This window comes from Pseudopodoces humilis, chromosome 1 (genome assembly GCF_049639895.1).
Source record: "Pseudopodoces humilis isolate 2021_Gansu_Grassland_sample_001 chromosome 1, ASM4963989v1, whole genome shotgun sequence".
Classification (NCBI taxonomy): domain Eukaryota; kingdom Metazoa; phylum Chordata; class Aves; order Passeriformes; family Paridae; genus Pseudopodoces; species Pseudopodoces humilis.
The window spans coordinates 131,973,621-131,990,805 of record NC_142200.1 but is presented as its reverse complement, the minus strand read 5'-3'; the positions used below and the strand labels follow the sequence as shown (position 1 = coordinate 131,990,805).

The 17,185-nt window shown below is 38.0% G+C and overlaps 1 protein-coding gene across 1 annotated transcript in view; it reads right to left on the bottom strand.

Annotated features, from left to right (window-relative positions):
* STAM (signal transducing adaptor molecule) overlaps positions 1 to 16,873 on the bottom strand; it is a 33,506-nt gene extending 16,633 nt beyond the window's left edge. The window contains exons 1-2 of the mRNA XM_005518760.3: positions 16,716 to 16,873; positions 5,598 to 5,682 (exon numbers count right to left, since the gene is read on the bottom strand). Of these exons, the coding sequence (XP_005518817.2) occupies positions 5,598 to 5,682; positions 16,716 to 16,755 (125 nt within the window). The 5' untranslated portion in view covers positions 16,756 to 16,873. The remainder of the gene's footprint in view (positions 1 to 5,597; positions 5,683 to 16,715) is intronic.
* Positions 16,874 to 17,185: the final 312 nt, after the last annotated feature.

Below are 17,185 nucleotides of genomic sequence, written 5' to 3'. Positions count from 1 at the left end.
TGAAACTCAGGTATGAGTTACACCACTCCTTGGCTATACTATATTTGTCAGTGTCTACATTTTACAGAAATGTCCACCTCATATTTAGTGGCACTAATTATAGAAAGTGCGGTCATGGAGCACAAGTACATATCATTCAGTGTATACCTTCATTTACCAATTATTACAGATGAAGGCTTTAAGGCAAGTACTACCTTTTATCTATTAATAATCTAAGACTTCTCATACGTTCACTTTAATTGAGAAAGAATACAGGCTAAAATTGTTAAAAATAACTGCTTTCTTTAACCATTAATTTGTGAGTAGGATTAATAATGCGATATGATTGCAAGCTCAAAAAAGTGCTTGCACATTGTGAAACCAGTACTTATAAAGGCAGAGTACAGGATCAAGAGCTTAGGAGATGGATCTTTAGCCTAAGATTTTTTTTACAAAGGACTCCAAAGTCTTATTAAAAGTAATAAGAAAGCCTCAAAGTCAAATGACCATATCTCAAGCACAATCTACTTGTTCATATTTTTACCAGAAATTATCAATACTTGAGTGTTAAATATTTTTAAATACTCAAATGTTTAAAATAAGAACTCTTTTGATTATGTGTAGATAAAGAAAATAATCCAGATATACCAATCTTTAGGCACACAGAGTAAGGAAACCAATTCTAGACAGGCCTGTAATTTTTGTTTTTACTTCTAACTAATTCATCACACAATTTAGTGTGTAAATTATGAGCACCACACAGAAACCAGAATGAACTCTGTGAGTGTAGAATTCTATCTACTTATTAGGCATCTCTCTAAACCACACTATACAAATATTTGGCCATGGTTCCACTCCAATGATGCCATGATCAGAATTTCAGAGGTGCCACAATAAGTAATAATAACAAATAAGTAGGGTGAAAATATGGTGAGATACAATAGAAGCTATGTATCATATGTGGCATCATATGGCATCAGACACCAACACATACAGAAAATAGTCACAGTGAATTTCAGGTTTAGTTTTAGAAAGTAGAAAAAAATTCTGATTGTATTTTATTTAACAAGGCCGTAATTGGCAGCATTTGCAATCTAAAAATACTACTCTGGACCGAATATTTCAGATATGCCCAGGAATTTATTGTTCATTTACAGTCTAAGGTAACTCTGTGGGACTCAGCTTTCCTCCTTGCTCCTTCAGAAACGGGCTCACCATAAAGCTTCCTGGTCAGCCTGCTAGATACAGACTGCAATTCCAATGTAAAATGGTACCAAGATTGTGTAATTTGAGGGGAAAAAAATTGAGGACACATCAGAAGACTATCAAGAAAGCAATTTTGCTGTTCTCTCTTGCATGACCAGGCACAAAAACAACCAAAGAAGAAACAGCTAATCAGAACACTGACTTGCTGAGGCAGTGATTAATCCTTAAGGAATCAAGGCAAAGTTAGGCAAGCAGTAATATGGACAAACCATTTTTCCATGACAATTTTCTAATACTCACCCCCAACAGAGTGCTGCAATGAACATTTCTATTTTCTCAACACTTGGTGTAGTCTCTCAGCCACTGACTTAATTTTTTTTTCAGCCATTATTTTTTTTAATTAAATAACTTTTCAGGAAGAAACCTGAAGTTGTGATAGTGTCAATGTAGACTGATTTGTCTCATGAAATAAACAGTAAAACTGCCTCAAAACCAAATGCAAACATGATTAGTTAAGAACTGGCTAGCACTAAAATGACTGAAGAAGGGGGGGGGGCATCTTTGCTAAAATATACCATACCTGTCCTTTAATTTTTCCTTTTACTCTGTTTAATGAACCATTCAAATTTGATAATGTGATTTTATTCTGAGATTATAAACTACAGATTCAGTGTTGTAGGCATTTTCATTGCAGAAAAGCAACACTATGCAAAAATCTATACCTTTCCTGTAGTGAGATTTAAAATGCCAGTCAAATATACAGTCATAGAATACCCTGAGTTGTAAGGGACCCCAGAGATCATTGAAGTCCAGCTCCTGGCCCTGCAGAGGATAGCCTCAAGAAGCACATCATGTGAATAAAGTTTTTAAAATAAACAAGTTTTCAAAAATGCTGTACAAAACCAGGAGACAGAAAAGATTGCCTCTAACAGTAAAACCTTTGTTTAAATCATGTTTCTGTATTGAAAAGGCAACTTGCTCACTGAGCTAATATTGGCAAAAAATAGGATGCAAACAATGTGATGTGCAACTGCTGAGCTGTATGAGTTCCTAAAGGAAATTCAGAGATTTAAAAAATGTGTTGTCTCATCAGTAGACAAATTTTACTTCATATAAGAACCTGAAATGCAAAATGTGCAGAAAGCGTTAATTCTACACTACACAGAGCAGTATTTCATATAGGCTATTGTAAAAATGTCATATTGTTTAAAATACTGATATATTTTCTGTCTTTCCTGTGTTTTCTATCAAAATTCTAGTAAGAGCTCTAATTTTGAAATTCACAGATAACAGAGAAAGTGGTCAAAGAGAGGGATTCAGTGGAATTCTAACTTGCTAAAAATCTGGTTTAGTTGTTTGGAATAAAGGAAGCAAGATAACATTTTCAGCAATTTGTAATTCTCAGTATGGAAAGTATTACAACATAAAAATAACAGTAGCAATTATGTTACAGAACTGTAACTGATTTATCTTATGAGAATATGCAACACCTTTGCAGCATAACAGGTTTCCAACAATTAATCTGGATACAACAAGTTGGCAGAAAATGTAATATACCAGAAGTGCTACTTAATGAATAAGTGTTTTTCTAGGCTGCTGTGGCTTCAGGTGTCCACAACTGGAATGCTGCAGGATGCAATGGAGCTCACAGACTGGTACAAAGAAAATCCACAAAAGAGAGATTTCGTAATCTAAAGTTCTGCCAAGAACAGTAACTTTGTTAGACAAAGTTAACAGCTTGTATTATTGTTTGTTAACAGCTTGTATTAGAGCAGAATTGGTTAAAAGATTAAAGCCAATCCCAGTTAAGAAGACTTTCATCCTTGTCAGAGGAACTTAAGAGAGAATTTCAAACAGCTAAGTGCATCTCATTCAAAGTTCTTAATGGGAAACATTGTCTTGCTTTACCTTGCTACTGCATGACATAATCCACCAAAAACAAAGAAAACCCACTCTCAGCAAGTTTTAACAGAATCTGGATTTAAGCAACAAGTCAGCTGGCAGCCTACTACAAGCAGGATAAATATTACAAAGTTTAAAGTCACACTTTTGTTTTATAAAAAAGTTTTATTAAGAAGATTAAAATAAAAACACACAAAAGAAAAAGACCAAAACCAACACAAACTAACTTCACAAATCCTAACAGGAATTTAGCTGCACACTACCAGATCTCTAGCTTTGTCTGTATTGCTGTCTCTTGCGGCTACACACATTGAAGCATTGTTCAGGCTATGTTGCTGTGAGACTAAATTTCACCTGTAGGTGAAAAGGCTTTCAGTAACTAAATAGAATACTGAAACATTCAATAATATAGTTACTGCTACAAACTCAGCATTAATGTGCTCAAGGAATAGAAATGCAGTTTTACATATAAAGATCAATATGAAACATTATTAACAACTTGTCAGCTGTTATCTTAACTGCAGTTGTACACAACAGCACAGAAGTCTCAATATGCTGTGCTATTTTTAAGTACTCCTCCAGAGACCATTGCTAATCCCAAGGAATAAGCTTATTTGCAAACCTGTCCTTTGGAACAAAAGTCCCAGGTGGGACTTTGCTGTCTGGCATCTCACACTGTTTCTGGCAGTTTTACAAGGCAATCCAAGTCATTCTCAGAAAAACCTTTAACAGCATCACTGGCAAAACTTTCTTCTTGAGTCTGTTCCTTACCTGAATTGTTACAAGGAATGCTTCAAGAAGGTGTATTTAAAACATTTCCAAATCCTAACAGTACACTGACTAAAAGCACTGAAATTATGTCTTTAAGCTGTATTTTTAAATGCTAGCTCAGATTATACTTGATCTTTTCTTGTCCAAAAAGTAAATTCATGTATAAATTCTATGAAAGAGCTCAGTAAATGTTTAATAATGGAAACATTAGCAGCCCATATTAAGATGTGCTTAATTTAGTATCTTCAAAATGTATATTTATCAAAGCCCTGATGACAGGGAATAGCATCTGAAAACAAAGGGAAGAAACACAAAGCCTTATTATTTTCTGTGACAAAGACACTTGTAGTCCGATAGCAAGAACAATGGAGGGCACCAGATGCTTTATACCTTGGTTTTAGCAAATTTTTGACATACAATTGAAGCCCTCATAGTCTCCTTATCACACAGCTGGTGAAATACAGGCTGGATAAAGATGGGTGGAACACTGGTCTCCTAGGCTCAGAGTTGTCACCTTTAGTGCAAATTCCAGCTAGCAGGCAGTATCCTTCAGGGATTTCTGCTGGGACCAACAGTGCTGTCAGTAACTTACTGACCAGAGCAAGTTGAAGGGGAACGATCAATATACTGAAGGGCTAATGCTCAGAGGGACCAAGACAGGCTGGAGAAATAGGCAGACTGGAAGTTCAACAGGAACAAGGGTAAGGTATTGCATTTAAAATGAGGTCAGGAGTTGACCACATGAAAAGTAGGAAATGATCTATCTGCATGTCCTATTGGGTGAAAGGTGTCAGCAATGCAGCCTGGCAGCAAAGACAACCAACCACACCCTGGCTCAAACTACTGGTCAGCACAACCAACAAGGTCAGGAAAGTGACCCTTTCCCTCCATTCTGCACTTGTAAGATTGCATCTGGAACACTTTGTCCAGTTTGGGGCTCCCCAGTGAAAGAAGGCTATTTACACATTGCTCTTAGTCCAATGGATAGCTGCCAGGACGGTCAGGGAAGGTCACATACAAGGAAAGATGGGTGGGAGAGGTGTTTGCAGCTTTGAGAAGGGCAGACAAAAAGTGGGCCTTAGTGCTTTCAACAACAAATTAATCAGAGTATAGGCAGAAGATGCAGTCAGATTGTTTCATAGAGCTGCACAGTCATAGGACAAGATGCAACAATCAAATTAGAACAGGCAAAATTGTAATCAGATTGTAGGATTATTGTTTTATTTCCTTACTTAGTAAGTAGAACTAGTTAAAAACTGAAACATGTTGCCCACAGAAGCTGTGGAACCTTTGACCTTGGAGGCATTCAAGACTCGACACGGTCCTGAGCAACCTGATCTAATTAGACCTGTTTGAAGCTGATGGGGGGTGGACTAGATGACCTCTGGCGGTCACTTCCAACTCAGATTATGATTCTGTAAGAAAAATGCCTCATGAAACCCCCTGGGTTTGCAGCGATACTGCTAAAACAAATACATTTATTTAATCTGTTACATTGGTGAAAAGCTGCTGTACACAAGTCCTAATTTTAACAGATCAGCCAGTATCTCCAAAGAAAGGATCACAAAATATTTCAGCCAAAACCCCATACATTTTCCTTTTACTTGTAATCAATTTAAGTTAAATTCAGGTGTTGGAGAAGTTTATAAAAGATAAAAAATTTATTCCTCTCACCTGGGTATGAGACTGAAATAACAGAATTAAAAATGTTTGGGGAAGAAATTCCTAAAGTCACTTACCCTGTACGTGACTGTCCAACTTTATCACAGATGTCTAAGATGAGGCCCCAGTCCTCTGCAGTGTTCATCTCGCTGGTTGCTTTCTCTGATAAATAAAGTATAAGTAAATCAAAATACAAATAAAAAAAAATTAAATTATCAACAAAGCTGTTGAAATATTACCTCTTTCTATATTGCTAAATGTATGACAAATTCCTAAAATTCATATATTAAAAATATTGTATCTAATTATGTTTAATTTTCTAATGCTCACTGGTGACCATTAATTTTAATTAATGAGCAAACATGTTTTGGGGTTGTTTTACCACATAATAAAGATGCACCCAGAACATGACACAAGTAGTGTAGCTACCAACAGATTCTTTTTCCATTTGAAACTATAAAGTTTAATAGGATATGAATACCCAAAGCATGAGTTCACTGTTTGCAGAGTCAGATACAACTGAATTTATAACCTTCCCAGACACCAAAGTGCTGTGTCTTGCATTTCCTTTCATATATTACATCTCAAGAAGAAAGACTTAAAAAGTCATCATAATCTCTAAACTTTTATGTTCCCATTCTTATTTCAGCCTTGGATGATATATTTCACTGTTTCTTTTTAGCTATAAAGACTGGTAAATCAAAGTTAACCTCAAAGAAGTCATTGGGACTCTTCCTTCCAAATTTTTTTAGTAGGACAAGAGCCCATGGTGAAGACTAAAGAAATAGAGGAGATAATGAAGAAATAGATTCAATGTCAGAAATAAAAATAGACTCTCTCCCCATATCTCCTCCAGAAAACCTTAGTTACACTAAGGATAACAATAAATAAAAGCATTAAAGGAAACTGAACCTTACATTTCAGCTCAATAGATTATCTAAATACTGATAGATCAGATTAGGACTGGAGAGCATAAAGCAATGCACAAGCATTTTCAATAAGTAACCAAACAGGAGAATGGGCACAGAATAATATAGAAACTTTCTTTCCCATCCCCGTTGCATCAAATGTTTACAGCTTAATCTACAAAACACAAAGAATGCCTCAGTGATGAGTACCATCCTTCAGGGAATGTCTCTGACTACTTAGTTTTATGAAAGCAACCAAAGATTTTGTATAAAAACTTCTCTGCCAGGAAAGAGTCATTATCTAGATTAGCACTGGAAAAATTGCAAAGCAAAAGACAAAGCAAAACATCTATACTACAAAAAATTACAATGATTATTCATATCAAATTTGATGGTTTTTCTCATGAATGAGTTTTGATATCCTACAAATTGACATAGGTTACAGTTAATCAGTTTCTTCATTCAGAACAAAAATGCAGAAAAGCAAAACTATGGTTATGTGCTCCCAAAGTATTTCTAAGGAAAAATTCAGCACTGACATATATACAAGTGAAATGACAACACATCAGCTGTATTGTCTGATGCAAGAAAAAGAGCAAAACAGTACAGAAAATCCTAAATAGAAGTTAGTTACAATCCTGTATGTTCTCTCAGATAAAGTAAAAGGGTACTTGCCTCCTCTAAACCCTATCAGAAAATTTGTTTGATTAAAAAAAGCAGTCATAATCAACAGAAACATCAAAAATTATTTGTAGACACCATGTTAACATCTAACACTAAGCTATGCCAGCTGATCAACCAATCACTTCATTTTCCTTTCAGTCTGCTCTTATCCCAACTCATGCTTATGACTATCATAGAAATTTGTGATTTTCAGGTAAGACACTTGAATTTAATGCCTTGCATGAACCATCACAGGCCAAGGCAGTCTTCTGAAATTGCAGTCTATGCACACAGCAGCTGTTCTGCTACCAAAGACAGTCTCAACTCTGCAGCACCAGAACTGCTTTTTTGAAACACAGAGCCTTAGTTGCCTACACTGCATTCCCCAGACTGAAAGCAGCTGATAAGCACAGTCCAGAGACACACAAAACAGACTGCATGGAGGCAGTTTACTTCCAGGACTCCACTGTTTCAGTTCATTGCAGTTCTACTGGAGCTCCAGCTCCAGTCAAAGTGTGCCTGCACAGTTCTCTCCAAAGCCTTAAGTTCCTGCCGGGCTCCGAGCTCACACATGGAGCCCATGAACCCAGACTGGTCACTCATGCCTAATGCTGGACTTCAGTCTGTACATCCTTCAGCAGAGAGATGAGCAATCCAATGGAAGTGAAACCTTGGTCTTTTCCATTGTTCTACATAACAGACAACTGTCTGTATTTTTGACAACAATTGATCCTTCTTTCCTCACAATGTCAGCAAAGAGAAATATCATGGCAATTGCTTATGTCTTCTACAAACAAAGGAGTAAACTAATGCACACAATATTTTAATATAACAGCAAACTGTACCTTTATGATAATTTAAATGCTGGCTAAAACTACAAGTAAGATAGAGATTGATGAAATCCCTGATCCACATTAAACACATCGATCACAGCATTTATTTTAATTCCCAATGGGAACACATTGCAAATTTATCCATGAGTACAACTACAAGTTTCCTGCTGTGGCCATGTTCATTCTTGGCAGTCAAAGTTAGTCCTATATAAAAAGTCCATTTGCCTGCAGTGCCTTCCCCCTTTTCTGTCAGGGTATTTCCTCCACCAACAAACACTAGACAGTTTCTTACTAAATTTCAGCCTGAAACCAAGTTTCATGGTATACTTTCAGTCTTCTGTATTAACAATCATCCAATAATTCCATTGGATAATAAAATTAATGTAAGACATGAGAAAAAAATTGCTTCTAGATTTTTACTCAAATTTTGTCTCAAACAAGTAGAGTTAAGAGATTACTGAGAATGTTAGCAGCACACTGTCTGAGCTGACTGTCCACAAAAAAAGGCCACTATCTCTGTCAGAGCACTAGCAAATTACTATCGCCTTTCACCACTCTGGGAACAGGAGCAACAAAGACGCTTTGACAAAATTCCTATGTTGCATCAGTGTTTTGCAGACAAAATTATTACTTAAATCTACTTCAGTTAAATTACTTACACTATTTTCACTAAAAATCCACCAGTACTCTCTCTTCTAAAATGAGACACACATTCACAGGCAAAAAGAAAAGTTTATGTGCACTTGATAGTTGCCTACCCTGCCTAACAGCTGGCATCTTCCCAGCCTTCAGGTACAGTTGATACAATTGGCAGATTCTGTCTTAATACTAGAATGGACTCTTACAGGGGAGGAAAAACCAGACATTTGTGCTTAAAGTCTTAGGTTTGCACAGCACACAGAAGATACCTAAAGATGAAATGTTCTTTATTTTCCATCCCTGATCAAAAATAATTCTACCACAAAATATTAATATTTAGTTCAGACCCTATCCCTCTACTTCACCATTACTTCAAAATCTTACTCAATTTAGTGAATGCCCAGCCAGGATCAGATAACATTTCAAACTTTACAAAAAAAACTTTAAAAGACAACACTGGCACCTTCATGAAGTCAGCATACTTCAAAACTTATTAATGCTATGCCAAACCCAAAGGAAAAAGGACTGCATCATAGCTCTCTTCCATGAAGCTGCATCACACAAATTCAAGGCATTGTTTTCTGAGCACAAGCAAGGCCTGCAAGTGAACATAGTAAGTTTAAACAGCTCAAAACTGTAAAATCTTATGTTGTGTAAGGTTAATTTGTAGTAATTAATTGTTATTAATCTTAATTACTATTAATAGTGGTTAGTAAAATAGTAGTTTCAAATTTTTTAAACTGACTTTTTTCCTTGGGGTTTTTTTTCATTACACATCTTTACCTCTCACCTTTATTTTTTCAGGAGTTATTTAATATTATTTTCTTACCAGTAATTCCATAAAGTCAAACACACAAACTGGTAAGTACCATAATTTCAGGTCAAACAGTACTTGGATCTATGGGTTCTTTGGTCAAAACCAGCAATGATCAGGCACAATATACTACCTTTCTAAATTTGTTTAGTTTCTAAAACAAACACAAAAGAGACAAGACCAATTTATAATTTTTTGGCCAGTGTGCAAGGCACAGAGCTTGGAATCACTAGGCCTATCTCCTCATACTTCTGCATTCAGAACACTAGCCATTTGAGCCCATATTGGGCCAGACCAATTCCATCTTGTCCAACATTCACTCTCTAAAATATCTCTTATACCTAAAACAAGCACCTAGGAAAACATAAAAGAGAACAAGGTAAGCATTAATTGTACTTCGCTACCAACACACCTTTCAGTGACCAGTGATTTGCAGCTTCATAACTCCTGAGTCAGAATTGGTGCTCCAACCACACAAACATTGTCATAAATCTCACATATAACAACTAAAGTATTCTGAAGAAAATGCATCTCCTATGACAGAAATCTCAGCTGTGTTTGTATCTTGAGCTCACCAAAGATTTGTAGAATATAATGTCCTTCAAATAAAGCACCTAGATGCTGAAATTATTCTTCCAAACATATATTGTATCTTGTTTCAAGTAAACCTCTGAATAAAATTTATACAACACTGAATAGCGTCTGGTTTTTCAGGAAAACATCATTTCTCATTACAAATGCTATAGATTCTCACTGAAATACTATACCTAAAACACAGAAGACAGCATTACACCTATTGAATGAGAAGGCAAAAAATATCTAAATATATGAGTTTAATTACTTATACTCTGGTTGAAAGTACACAGGCTTTTGCACAGGCTATTTTGGTACACCTAAATCAACCTGCCTCTCCTTGTGCTGTAAAGTTCATTAAGTGTGTTGAGGCCCCATCTCACTGTAATTTACAAACCTAAGTGCTTGGAGCATTGATAAAATTCTGTTTGCTCCTCTGGTTTTGTGCATTATTTACAAGTTATAAACAATGAAAAAATATTTGCACTGTTATTCTATTTGAAGTTCCTTATTATATACGAAACACAATTGAAGTTGATCATTTTAGGTCAGAAGAAAAAAAACCAAAACCCTTTCCTCAGTAGAAAAACGAAAAATTTCCTAAAATTCATACCTCTCCTAAAAGAAATCTATCATCAGATTTACAAAGTACTATTTGACAGAAGAAAGGCAGTTCATGCTGAAAAAAATCCATTGCTAGATTTAGTGGTTGATGCCTTAGGTGCTGGTAAAAAGGAATATAAATATTCCTGCAGATTTTCCATGGAAATATGTGCTAGTCACTTGATTTCTCTGCCTTAGTTCTGCATCTTAACAATAGCATTTTACTGCCTTATTAGAAATTTGCAAGAGTAAATACTCTCAGCACTGTTCAGATACTGCAGTGAACCACATGACGCATTTCTTACGGCAGAAAACTTAGTGACTACCCATTGCTAACATCATTTTCAGAGGGAGGCCTAGGCAGGCTTGAGCTTCCCAAGCTTTAGTTTTTGCTGAGGTTCATTTAGAAAGAAAAATTCCAGTCTTAGGACTGAGCTATTTTTCAGCAATGAAGTCTCAAAGATGTTAAAACTAGCAGAATTTCAAATATAGAAAACAAATCTAAATCATAACACCCTCAAAACCAACACTTAAATTGTACATTATTTGAAGCAGTTAAAGCAAATATCAGTAAAATCTGTCAGAAAATTCTACCAATCTAAGATTTTTAACCATCCTACTTATTATTTGCTCTTACTCTATTCATGGATGCAACACTATTTTCACAGTTGGACATCATTAAAATGAAACACTGAAGTTGCAACTTCAATTACAAAGAAAAGAATGGCTACAGAAAGTCTTCAAAAGAACAGCTAAAGAAAGTCTTCAACTCACAGACTCATTACAACCACTTTCTAGCATGACAGAAAAATTCTCAAGAATCTGTTGTGTCATTGTAAATAACACAGATTTAATGAAAAATTCAACACTCCCTTCAGCCTTCTCTTCTGCTCAAAGCTTTGTTTTCTTCACAGGGCTAAATAAATAATTTCCCCTTCTCTCTCAAATTGCAAACACTAAAATCCAAAGCAACATAGTTTAAATAGCCCTTAAAGACTGAAAGTGACAGCAAATTTTTCTTTCTTTTTGCAGGCACTTGCTGGGAAATTTGGATTACATACCATTCCACATCACTGAAGTTAAATGCAATTAAATTTTGTTCTTTTTGTCTGTCAAATAAAAAGAACAAATACACTTGTTGGTCCATTCTACAAAAACCACCACTTGAATATTAACCACTTTGCATTTCACTAACATGCTCAGAACTGCTCAAGAAGAATATGTTCAACCAGATTCCATTTAGACAAGTTTGAAAATAACCTCTAACAGGCAACAACACCATAGAGAGAAACTTGAATTCCATGTACCATTAACTTTGATAAAGCTATTAACCAATTTCTGCAGTTTAACTGTACATTCACAGTGCTCCCAAGTCCTTCTGGGAGCAATTGTAGGTGTCCTATGACAGCACTGCAGCTGATCCAAGGCAAAGCAAGCAGCGGTGACTGAGGTCACCTCAGCTCATTCCTTCAGAAAACCGTGTAGGATCTCACCATGCATGACGCGGCCCAGCCAAAACGAACACCACTCAGCTGAACTGAATGAACTGAGCAGAATGAAGACAAAAGGATTCACAACCTTAAAAGGCTGAAATCGTAAGACAAGCTGAGCAAAAATAATTTAGATGTTTAGATCTCTCATGCCAACCCTAACAAATCCGCAGAACTCAAACTACCTTTCACCCAAAAACATTACAACACAACAGGAAGGTGAGCACATTAGAGATACATGAGAAGGATGAATAGTCCATAAACAAGGTGCATCACAGGCATGTCATATGAACAAATGGTGCCAGGATGCACTTGCAGAACCCCACAAGCCACGCCACAGTAGAAGTATTTCAGAAGGAAGATAGGCAAGAAACTTATTTTTCCACATGAGGAAAATGTTATTTTTATCAGTTGGAAGAACAGATTTTACATGTTGAAGGTCTACTTTGATTCTTCTAAATTTTGGTATTATAATGCACGCTGTCACAGCTGAAAGGAAGAGAAGCACTTAAGTGACAGTTCTTCCCTGGGAGGAAAGAAAGAATTACCAGAAAAGTACAGTCTTTGACTATTGAACATACTATGTTGACTTCAAAGTGCCCAGCTGAACTCAGAGTCTGGTAATTGATAGTGGAAAAGCTTTTTTTGTTGGCTGATATATATATATACACATATATATATATAGCTGGGGTATTCCACCCAGTCTTATCCTATCAGCATTGCCATTTTTCACTGAGATCCTAAAACCAAAGGCATCTTTAAATAAGAATTTCTTGTTTTTCATAAATATTCATAATTGACTGAAAAGGAGGGTGGCTATAGCTCCTTTTTACATATTTTCTACTCAGTCTTCCCATTAACTCACAGTTAATGTCCTTTTTAAAACAAAGCTGGGAAAAACAATAAGCCAACTCAGGCAAAAAAGGACCAGTCTCATGACAAGCTGAACCAATCCTTGGAATTCATCTTCCCTTTGCAGTCAGATGTTAACTCAAGAGTCTGCAGTCTCCATAATGATCTGGGGTCAAGAAACTCATCCGTGACAATTTTCCCTTCTTTTGGCAAAACTGGCCTAACACAGAAAGTCCAGCTCAGAGAGACACGTAACTGGATGTTCTGAAGATGTTGACTAAGCAAGGGGATAAATCTAAAGAACAGGGAATTTAAATTGCAAGAGAATTTTATTTCAAGAAATTGCACCATGGCAATCATGTTCAAACCATTTCTTACATTCTAATATGATCAATCTATAGGTTATAAACACATTATTAAATATCTGAAGAGTTATTAGCATAAAATTATCAACAACTGCTAGAATTAATAAAATATTGGGAAAATGACTGCAAGTCACATCAAGTTCTACCTTACTAAACCACCTGCTTAATTTCCTATTACTGTAAATGGCAAGCCTGAATTTCTTCCCACTGCTATACTGCCTCAAACCATCACAGTAAGAACCAGAATAAATCCAGAGAAAATGCAAAGACCTTCATCCTTTACTGTGTGCAAGGGAAGAAAAAACCACAAACAATCTAAACCCCCCATGTTTTTTAAACATCTTCTTTTAATATCGTGTGTGATTTTTATGACGACTTATACCAGAACCTGAATTACAGATTTTATTCTTGATATAATATTTAAATGACACTTGAGAACTGCTTTAGCAGTAAGTTCTTCATCAAACCTAGCCTAAGCATGCTACATTACTATTTAGCCTGTCATGACATATTAGTAGACAGTCTTTTGGTTCTTAAGGCACATTTCACCATTATTTCACCTGTGTCAAAACTGCAGAAAAATCTGCATTTCTCAGGAACAACTCCCTGGGAATGATTTTATGATTGAGATTGAGAAATACAGCAGAAACAGACAACCTATGAACCTAAAAAGAACACCGCTAATTCTAACCCCTTAAATGGAAGATTAGAGTTTCTTAATTATACTTTCCACAGTGCCCAGTGCATTGAAGATATTTTTTTTCTTTTTTTTAAATTCCATTATTATGTTCCATACTTGGGCACACCGTCAAAGGTTCCCTGACTTGATTGTGAAAATTTGTGTCACCACTGATTAGCATCCCTTCCTGTTGAAATATTCCTAAATATGGTAAAAAGAAACTTCAGAAACTGAGAAGTATTTGGGCTTCATCCAGAGATTTGGACTCTTGAGGATGACAATGGTTAACTTCCTCAAATCTCTGGGCATTCTTTAATATTATCAATTTAACAGCAGTCTCAAATAACATTCTTTTGCCAACTGCACCTAAAAAAAACAGGTGTACAGAAGGTGACACTAAATGGTAACCTATTAGGGATGACCAGGTTCCACTGCAGCAGCATGCTAACAGGACTAGCCAAATTCCACTAACTGTCCAGACAAACTGAAAAATTTATCCTGAATGTAAGACATACTTATGCTCCCAAAACAATGGAAAAATTTAATTCCAGATATGTTCTCTGCAATCCATTATCTTAAATGGTTCCAAAATAATTTCCAACTACTCCACAGTACTAATCAGCCATCCAGTAGATAAGAAAGCACAGCTATCACAACAATACTATCAACAACACCAATGTCCAAATTCAGATGAAATTAAGAATAGCTGGTGACTGCCTTTCTGCTTCAGGAACCTGATTTTCAAAAGAAAACTTTCTTGCTGGATAAGAACAAAAGCAGAGCACTTAACTTTCACTCAGAGAAAACAAATGAAAAATAGCACTATGGCTTGACAACTTTTGGAAGTTTCCTAAGAACATGAGAGTTCCCTCTACAGCTGATGCTAGTTTATGAAGCCTGCCAAAAAATTAATCCAGATAATAGCACATTCCCAAGGGGCCCCAGAGAAGAAGAGACCAGGGACGCTTTCCGGGAGCCTTCATCATTCCCATCTCCCTGGCACAAATCCAGTTAAGTGATGGATAAAGGCAGCAGGTTCCTGAAAGTAGGCTGTCACCAACTAAACAGCCTGCTGCTCTTTCAGTGTCCCTCAGGACCAAAAGAAAAAGGCTGTTTACCAGTGAAAATTAGCCCATTGTCCATTTGAAAATTATTTACTGGTGATCATATTAGGCAAGCACAATAGGTAAGGCATTGGCACCCTCTGCACCTAGAAAAGAGCAAATGAGCCACCGAAGTAACTGGTGAGTGCAACTGCCCTGCCTTGAGACTTGCAGTGCTGAGGAGCACATCCAGTGAACTGAGCTCTAGAGAGATCCCTTCAAGCAGTCTGAGCTTCCCTGCCAGCCAGAGGCACTAGGAAGGAAAAAAGTGAACACCTGCCAGAACCTGAGCCTATCACTTTTTAATCTTATTAGTTCAAATCATTCTCTAATAGTCCATGGAAACCTGGCAAGCCGTACAATCTCCTCCTCACTTTCAGCTCTCAAATTACACTAGAAGATAGCAGAACAACTAAGAAGAATTATTTACTATTTTCCAAAATAAGTAAGGCAAGTTTGCTACCAACAAAATCATTAATTGAAGTACAGTCTTGAGCTTAAAAGTGTTAACAGCTCAAAATGAGAAGATCAAGCTATATCTTGTTTTGATGCAACAGACTAAGAATTTCCGATAGCATACGTACAGAATTTATGTTTTAATTACAGAATTTATGTCTCAGTACTTTTTTTATGCACTAATCCTTTCTCCTAAAAAGATACATACTTTTCAAACGGTTATGTCTTAGTCTTTTTTTGAAAGACTTTGAGCTGGAAGAATTAATTTGGAGCCTAAACGTCTAATGTTTTGATAAACATTTAGAAACAATGTATCTGTAGTTGAAAGTTACAGCTAGTTTAACACCATAAAAGAAATTAGGTTCAAGAGACTTATACAATGTTACACTGCTGTAAGAAAATAACCGCGGGGAAGGGGTATACTTATGTACCTATGAGGAAAAAGTCCCTTTATGCTATGGGATTTCCCAGACAAAGCTTTTACGGCTCAAAGTAAAAGAAATGTCAGCAGCAGGTGGAAAACAAACCATATTACACAATCTCAAATAAGACACACAAAGCTAATTATTAACTGTCTATATGTTATTTTATCTTCAGTTTCAACACTTCAGCATTAAGCACAATTGTTGTCAAGTAAAAGCCAGATTCTTCCTCTCCATCTAGTCCGGCCTTGGAACAAGCAAGGTGGGGATAACACCTGAGCTCAACACGTCAAGCTTTACTTGGTAGGAAAAGAGAAAGCTCCCATAGGAATCCCCTTCAAAGAACTAAATACAAAACGCTTTTAATCATTTTCTCATGCCTGTCTGTGAAGCAACTGTAGATGGTGCTTTTTACTGTTCATCCTTTCAAAAACACTCCAGCGCGGACCTTTCTCACTACTTGTTTTGCTGTGCTGCAGTGTTACTCGTGGTGAGCAGGCCAGCTCGTCCCCCACGAGCATCCCGGCGCTCGCCCCCGCGGCCCGCAAGGCCAGAAGGGCCCGCAGGGGCCCCGGCGCTGTCACCGGCCAGCCCCCGCCGGGACGCGGGCCCGGCCCGGCCAGGCCGCCGCCGCTGCTGCTGCTGCTGCTGCTACAGCTTCCCGGCGCCAGCGAGCCCAGCGCAGGGCCGGGACAGCGGGCCGACCGCCCGTGGGGGCCGGAGCGAGAGCGGGTCAGAGGGCCGGCCACCCGCGGGGTTACCTCGGGAAGAGGCCGGGCCGCAGGAGCCACTCACCCACATCCTGGTCGAAGGGGTTGGTGGCGAAAAGCGGCATCGCGGAGCGGGGCGCGCGGGGCGGCCGCCCCTCCCGGCAGCGCGGCGGCAGCGACGGCGAGAGAGAGCAGCCCTCGGCCCGGCGGCGGCTCCTCCTCCCGGCCCGGGCAGCTCCGCCACCGCCTCCTCCCAGCGCCGGCACCGCCCCCCGCGCAGCACGCCGGGAACCGGGCCGGACCCGCCGCCCGGCCTGCCCCGGGGCACGGCCCGGCCTGCCGCCTCACACGGGCGCCTTAGAGCCGGCACGGCTACCCTAGGCGGAGGTTTATATTGTTTGGTTACGTGGAGCTCGTTCGTCCTCCCTGCTCGGGAGGCGAGACCTTTGCTTACTACGGAAGATCTTTGGAACTTCCCTATACGTTGGGGTAACCGAATATTTTCATTGGTAATGCCATGGTGCTTGTGACATGGGTTAGCCCGACGGCAAAGTG